Genomic DNA, 7,604 nt, shown 5'->3' on the forward strand with positions numbered 1-7,604 from the left:
CGGTAGAACAACGTCTTCGTATTCGACTGTTTCCGGAACCGTAAGATGCGTTTCACTGCAGTCCAGTGGGCCTCACCTGAATTCGAACTGAAGTTAAGGTCTTGTTGACATCAATTCGTTTACTTATTCCTCCACGGAATCGCAATCTTCGAGACGAATTCCAGTCAGCTTCCTCAAATGATCGATCCAACGAGTCATTCCGCCATGCTGGAACGCGGCTTACGTTTCCCTTACAGTCCGAGCACGTTAAACCAAACTGAAATTTAAGGCTTTAATGCTGAGACAAATCGTTGCTAGTGCCTTCATGGACATTGTATGCACTGGATCCCCATCTTGTCGACCAACTTCAGCTTCCCACGCTCCTTCACGGAACAAGACCATCTTCGTAGCAAACAACCACCAGGAGTAATTTTGGCCAAACCAAACAGAAATTTACGGCTTTAATGCTGAGACAAATCGTTGCCAGTGCCTTCATGGACATTGTATACACTGGATCCTCGTCTTATTGGCCAACTTCAGCTTCCCACGTTCCTTCACGGAACAGGACCATCTTCGTAGCAAACGATCATGAGGAGTAATTTTCGCGTCCTCGCAATTGCTCCACCATCGGCATTGAGAAGTTTCCGCCAGCAATCCTATTCGGACCATTTCCGCTTTTTTCTGCTGCTAAATTGCTGTTGGACCTACTTGAATTCGTTTGAGCGTTCATCTTGACTACTGCAGTGAAATTTTCAAATCTTAAAAAAAAACAATTCACTTTTGTTTAACCGTTACTATGGCGATACTCTGGGCTCATAACCAACGATGCCACATTTTGATCGGTATTATCAGTGTATCTTATTCTCACCCATAAAAGTCTCAATATAGCAGAAAGAGATACACTGATGATACCGATCAAAATGTGGCATCGTTGCTCATAACCTATCAGCAAAATGCGTTTGGTTGAGAGAAGTCCAGAGTGAAGTGAACAATTTCAAACTTAATGCATAGCCTACTGACAATTATATAAATTCTCAGGTTACTTATTCAACAGAAAACCTGTTAATTCAACTGTTCAAAAGAACTGAATATGTTGATTTTTATGAGCACTTTTCTATGATCATCCACAATTCATATTAAATTAAATGAAAAAAACGTAGATTCGCCATTTGAGGATCCTTCATTTCGACAATTTGGTTTATCGTATTCTCATAAAAGTACCGCGAAAGCCCCTAATGCATGATTCAGGATAGGTATAAATCAAAACTACCAACTAGTACAACACATGTAGTAGAGATCACATTTATTTAGAATACTTGGAATGTTCTGTACGTCGAGTTTTGATATGGCACGATAGTTCCGGAACTCCATTGTGTTGATGTTCAGGGAGTCGCTCTCCCGGCACGGCTTCTTCCTTATCGCCCAGAATGTCTCCCGATAAATTGAGAATTCCTATCTTGAATCGTCGCTTCTGCGTCTCGTTCATTCTTCGCAGGTCCGGCAGAACACTCAGCATAAAGAGGGCATCGCTATCATTGATATCGACCAGTGGTCCCGTTCCGGCGAGCCTTGGCTGCATCGCCGCTGGGTGATGGTGGCCAAGCATTCCGTGTCCGTCCTGGCCATCTTCGTCCTCATCGCCGCCATCTTGAATGGAAACGGCCGGTTCCCAAAACTTGTGTGGTTGTTGGCACACTCGAGCCCCTTTGGCTGCGGCAATGTTCAGTTGATGGCCCGGATCCGAAAGCTTACGTTTACAAAGCGGAGGGGCGGCATTGACGGGGGTGGGAGATTCATTGTTGGAAGTAGCATCATTATAGGGCTCTTGCCCATCGCCTGTTGTTTCCTGTGTCTCCTCGTAGGTGTCTTCTGGAACATTGTCCTCCTGATCGCCTTCTTCTTCCTTTGGCGGTGGACTCGAGGATGCTATCACTGTCACTGAAGCTGCTGCTACCTCGAGAGCTAGTCTTTGTTTGGTAAATGGCACTACAAAATCCAAATATTCCGCTAAGTAGTAGGGACGCTTTGGCAGAACATTGCCTTCGACGGTGGATTTCAAGTGTTTCGTAAAACGTCCTCTCAAATTGCGCCAACGTGATTTACAATCTTTAACAGTCGCTAAAATGTTGAAACGAGCTTATTAGGTATAAACGAACGTCTTTTATACAAGCGACGCCATTGCAGCACACCTACCGCCATGTCCGATCTCTTTGGCAATTTTGCCCCAAACCCGATTCTGTACGTGCGCTCTGTGATAATCTTCATGGTGATGATCGTAGATGCAGGGAAAGTTCTCCACCAACCGCACAAACGCTATATTAAACTCCGGATCGTCTCGCATTATCGGAATTTCGGATTCACAGGAACCCCAAACAACAAGGGCAGGTCCTTTCACAGAAAATAAATCCAACCCCTTTCGACGGGTTCTGAACTACCTTTAGGAAAAATTCTCTCGTTGAACGAAAACAAACCTGTCGCTTGTTCGACATCGGCCGCGGAGAGAACGAAACGATGCGATGTGTGGCTAGTGTGCTTTCGCCACACACCACACACCAGAAGGGGTTCCCCGTTGTATGCTTGTAGGAGAGTTGACTGTCATGCGCGTGACGACGCACACTCGCTGCTCCAGCCAGGCCTCTTACATACATCGCGGTGTGCGTCGAATGGCGTCGGTCGCGAGCGCCGCCACCCAGAGAGACTCGACTGCCAAGCGTCAGGGTTCCGTATAACAAAAAAAAACAGCGCTGATGATGTGCTTGGAGACAAAGTGGTCCAAGTAAATCTTTTCAGCAGGATAATTTTCGAATGTTAAAAGAAAATAAGTTTTTTGTAAAAAAATTGATATGCGTATCTTTACTCAACGCACCTTACACTCTTAGGTTTTTTTTTCACGCGAAAATAAGTACCGCGCAGTTAGGAGACGCGTTAATTCCGAGAAACTACTTAAATAAAGATCATACTAATTACAGAACCATGTTAACAAGGCGTCGGCCGCGAATGTGACGTGAAATCTTATGGAGCTGAACACAAGGTGCAAGGACCTTCTTAGGACACCCGGAAATAGATGTCCGACGCCATTTTGAAATCCAGTATAGCGCCTTTCGCTTAGCTTTTAAATGCTGTTAATGATTGAAAATTATATATAACCCCCCAAATACGTCTATTGAGTGAAAGGACTCAGCGAGTAGCAATCGGATTTCGTTGTTCAACGAAATCCAGGTTGACAGCTTCCGCTTCCCTTAATCCACATAATATAGCCAATGGTTGAACGGGCCCAACCTACCTATGGGTGATTGACCTGAAAAAAAGATCTCCACTGCTGGCGACCCGTAGCCAGCGTCTTCAATTGCTGCCAGCCAAGGTGTTCGTCATCTGTGCGGATTTCAATGGCCGCCACGAGCTTCTCGGCCTGCCTCTCCTTCGTTGCCCATCTGGATTCCAGTCAAGCGCCTCTTTGCAAATTTCATTTTCATCTTTTCGCAGAGTGTGCCCAATTCATCTCCACTTACCGAATCTCGATTTCTAGCGTTTTTTTATGTCACCGGTGATGTAGTTCCACGTTTGAGATCCAGTTGCCAGGCCACAAAACGCAGATGATACTCCGCAGGCAAAGATTAAAAAAATTGGCAGTTTCCGCGTCGTCCACATATGTGCACCCAGTCTCGCACCCTTACAATAGTAACGGAATTCACATTTCAGTTGAAGATTCGGATTTTCGTTCGTAGAGAGGTCTGGCATGGTCGCCGGGTTCATCCGGGTTTCAATATCTTTCTTGGTACCTACCATTATTAGGCGTAATCTGGCTACCAAGATACTGGAAGCACTCCACTTTCTCAACCTGTATGTTGCCCAGCTACCACGAAATTGGAACGATTTTCAGTGTTGGTTTCCATCGATTTAGTCTTTCCGACATTGACTCTGAGACCTGCTGCCTTGAAACGTTTGGTGAGGTCGTCGGGATTGCTCTGTATGTCCTGTTGTCTTTAGGCGAGGAAAACGATATCGTCAGTCAGGTCAAGGTTGTTCATATGATCAATTTTCGAAGCATTCCACGGAAATCCTCCTTTCGGACTAAATACAGTCAATCGATCCAGTCATGATCTCATCCATTGCGATGAAAAAGAGTAGCACTTGTAAGATATGACAAGACAACGTCGTACAAGACCTAGCAAGAAAATGCCTCGTACTGTGCTTCGATGAGATGGACTTGCTCCTTTGTAATACTGTCTAAGCCTGAGGGACCTCGACCAAAGAGCAATCCCCCCAGTTCTTGGTCTAGAGCCACGAGAACTGATCCGGGGTGGGCACTACATCGGCCTCTTTTTAGGTGACTTGACTGGCTCTCGACGGCAAAGGAGGCCTTCGATGGCGGTCTTGGGCAAAACAGGGACTTTCTCTGGACGACAGAAAAACACCGATTAGGAAATTTATTGTTACAAACCTGTGTAAGTGTATGGTATGGTGTGCAAGCCGGCTGGTGCTGAAACGCCGCTACAACGAGACAAGGCCTGGTTTCGTGGGATGGCTGGATGAAAGATGGGCGACCTGGCAACTACGACCAGGTGGTTTTGCTTAGTACCTTTGGTTGCGGCACTGGTGGTTGGCGGTTGGGGTATGATAGGAGAAGGCCATTTAGGCTGCCGACCAGGTAGTTTGGCTTGGCCGGCTAGGAAGCTTAATTTTGAATGGCTTAGATGCTAGGTTCACGGATGGTCGAACCTGCTGCTGGCTCAACCTGCGGTGAGCTACACCTACGGTTGACCGGAATTACTTTCTGCTGGGTGGTTCGGGACAAAGCTGGTTGCTCGGTGTGGAGGACCAACCAATCCTTGGTACTTCCTTGTGGAAGCTGCGCCACAGAAAGCCTGGCCTAAGCTCACTTTGCTCTGGCTATCAGCAAAGGGAATAAAATGGGCCCTGATTTTCGCTCAATTCACAATATAGATCTTTTTCCACTTTTAACGCACTTTAAATTAGAAAACAGTGATGTGGTTGCGATATGCACAGTTCTGCGTTCTGCAGCGGAAAGGACGTGTATCTATCGCATATCAGCCTACTGCCTCTTATATTTTGCTTTCATACAAATCTATTTCGATTTTTCCTTGCTCATGTCAAACCTTTACCAATAAAAAGGCCTTTTAACCTGTTCCTTCTAATGCATTATGTTGATGTGAGTCTGTTGTTGAACTGTGTATTGCTTTTTAATTGACCGTTGGGAGTCCCTCGCTAGCTAGTTTTCGGGACCTTTACGAGGATCCTTTACGAGGATACCTTGCATTCAGTCGGCCGGGAATGTTACAGTATCCCAAATGTCAGCGAAAAGACGGTGCAACATTTGTGCTGACAAGACAGGGTCGGTTTTGAGCATCTCAGCAGGAATGCAATCGACTCCAGGCACTTCGTTGAATTTCATGTCTTTGATTGCCGCTTTTATTTCAGCCAGCGAGGGCGCTTCCGAGTTGACGCCATTTATGCGACTTCGAGCTGCGGGTTCTGTTGGCCATCGCTATTTGTGACTCAGAAGAGTTGTTCAAAATGCTCAGTCCAACGCTTGAGCTGATCTGTTTGATATGCCAACAGCTGACCTACTCGGTCTTTCAGCGGCATTCTTGCACAACTGAGGCGGTGAAAATTGTCATGAAGTTACGGATAGTAACGGATATCTCCAATGGCGGCGGCTCTTTCTGCCTCCTAGGCTAGGAAGTTTGTCCAGGGTCTCTTGTCTCGTCTACAAGCTCGTTTAACTGCCTTTTTCAGCTCCGCATATTGTAAGCGGGTGGCTGCTTTGGCTGTCTCAGTACATGCCTGCTCGATTACGACTTTCGCCTTTCTCCGATCATCGACCAACCTCCCTTTCCTTGACCTGTTAATCTCAAGGAAAGAGGACAACACCATAAAATTCGGAATATATCGAAAACCAACCTCAACCGCCCGTTACATAACAGCCGATTCCAACCACTTTGGTGCGCAAAAACAAGCCGCTTTCCATTCTATGGCACACCGCCTGTACAATATCCCAATGGAAAAGGCAGAATTTGAAGAGGAAAAGCATAAAATCCTTGAGGCGGGATTTTGAACGGTTTTGACAAAGAATTTGTTCTCAAAATTCTCCGGAAACATTCCAGAAAAAAGTACCGAAGTGATGCCACCACCTTTAGGCCAGAGAAAGAAGAGCCCTATAGAGTTAGCCTGCCGTTCCACCCTAAACTAACTAATGGGATAACAGAAATCCTTTCTCAACATGGTCTGAAAACAGCATACAAGAGCGGCAACACCCTTAAGGATCGGTTGGTCTCCTTGAAGGATAAGATCCCGCAAGATGAGAGATCCGGAATTTATGAAATTCCTTGTGAGAGTTGCTCAGCTGTTTACATTAGCCAAACTCGTCGTAAATTTAAAGTTCGACTTAAAGAACACAGAAACGCTGTAGACAACAACAGGGCCAATGAATCTAGCGTAGCCACCCACGCAACGGAAATGGGTCACTCCATTAACTGGGAAAAGTGACCTATAAGAAATGTGTAAGAAAAGCCTCACATTTGAACGCATGGGAGTCGATGTTCATTAGCACTTCAGAGAAACCGCTCATGAATGAAGATAACCCACCAATTATGTCGCTGCTTTTCACCTTCACCAAAAGAAAAATTTAAAAAGGAACCATCCTTCGACGAATACTATGACACTCGTAGTACGATCCTGCCAGTAATTTCTTCGTGTGATCAGTCGGACATCGTCCTGTAGATGGGCAACATCGAGCCCGAAACCGATCGACAAAAAAGGTAATTTTGAATCCTTTTTTCCATTTGTAAGAACGTTACGTGTCGTGTCCTGTAATACGTCGTGTGTTAATTGTGCAACCTCCAGGTTTTATTGACCAACCTCCGGGTTTTTTCGACCAACAACCAGAAGGTCATGATAAAGACATTCTTGATTCCACTCCACTGTTCTTTGACGGTTCAAACTGTTCTGCGTATGCCCTTTCACCTCTGGATTCTCCAGCCGGTGGACGTCGTATCGACATCTCCTCTCCTCGTATCTCACCAAGGACGGAGTGATGGTCAGTTTCAACGTCTGCGTTTCGTTTGTTGCGGACATCAAGAAGGCTCTTTCTCCATTTTCGACTGATGCAGATGTGGTCAATTTGATTTCTGTTCGGCCACCTCGGGATACCCAAGTGACCTTATGTGCTGGTCGATGGGAGAAGAACGATCCTTCGATCACTATGTTGTTGTTACCACAAAACTCTACAAATAGCTCTCCGTTTTCGCTCATCTGTCCTAGACCGTGGTGCCCCATGATGCGCTCAAAGTCCTGATTATCGGAGCCAATCTTTGCGTTGAAGTAATCACTTCAGCCAGCTGTCAAAACGTTATTCTATACTGCTGAACGTGTGAATACTGAATACGCATTTGAGACCACCAAACCTAACCCTAAGACATTAAGGTTCATACGGTCGAATGAACTTTCGAAATAAACGAACACTAGTAGAAGAGAGTTCTGGACCCTATTGAGGATCTCGAATTGTTACGGTTAATTAGGTTTCCAATCTTTGGGACTTTTACACGGACATACCACCGACTATACTGACTGGGCACTCGATTTCGTTTATTAGATATTTTTTTCAG

The 7,604-nt window shown here is 45.6% G+C and overlaps 1 protein-coding gene across 1 annotated transcript; it reads right to left on the minus strand.

Moving 5' to 3' along the window:
• Positions 1 to 1,276: 1,276 nt before the first annotated feature.
• LOC129739324 (uncharacterized) lies at positions 1,277 to 2,620 on the minus strand. The gene is made up of 2 exons (XM_055730735.1): positions 2,173 to 2,620; positions 1,277 to 2,097 (listed from the first exon to the last, which is right to left on the minus strand). Exons 1-2 carry the CDS (start codon positions 2,318 to 2,320, stop codon positions 1,283 to 1,285), a joined length of 963 nt encoding a protein of 320 aa, XP_055586710.1. The 5' UTR covers positions 2,321 to 2,620; the 3' UTR covers positions 1,277 to 1,282.
• Positions 2,621 to 7,604: the final 4,984 nt, after the last annotated feature.

Source organism: Uranotaenia lowii, chromosome 1 (assembly GCF_029784155.1).
Source record: "Uranotaenia lowii strain MFRU-FL chromosome 1, ASM2978415v1, whole genome shotgun sequence".
Lineage (NCBI taxonomy): Eukaryota > Metazoa > Arthropoda > Insecta > Diptera > Culicidae > Uranotaenia > Uranotaenia lowii.

What these genes read in the sequence shown, in the direction of transcription:
- LOC129739324 (XM_055730735.1), bottom strand. Translation starts at nt 2,320, where the DNA reads ATGCGAGACGATCCGGAGTTTAATATAGCGTTTGTGCGGTTGGTGGAG. An exon ending in CAAAGAGATCGGACATGGCG is followed by an intron (nt 2,098 to 2,172) that starts GTAGGTGTGCTG and finishes TCAACATTTTAG; the next exon opens with CGACTGTTAAAGATTGTAAA.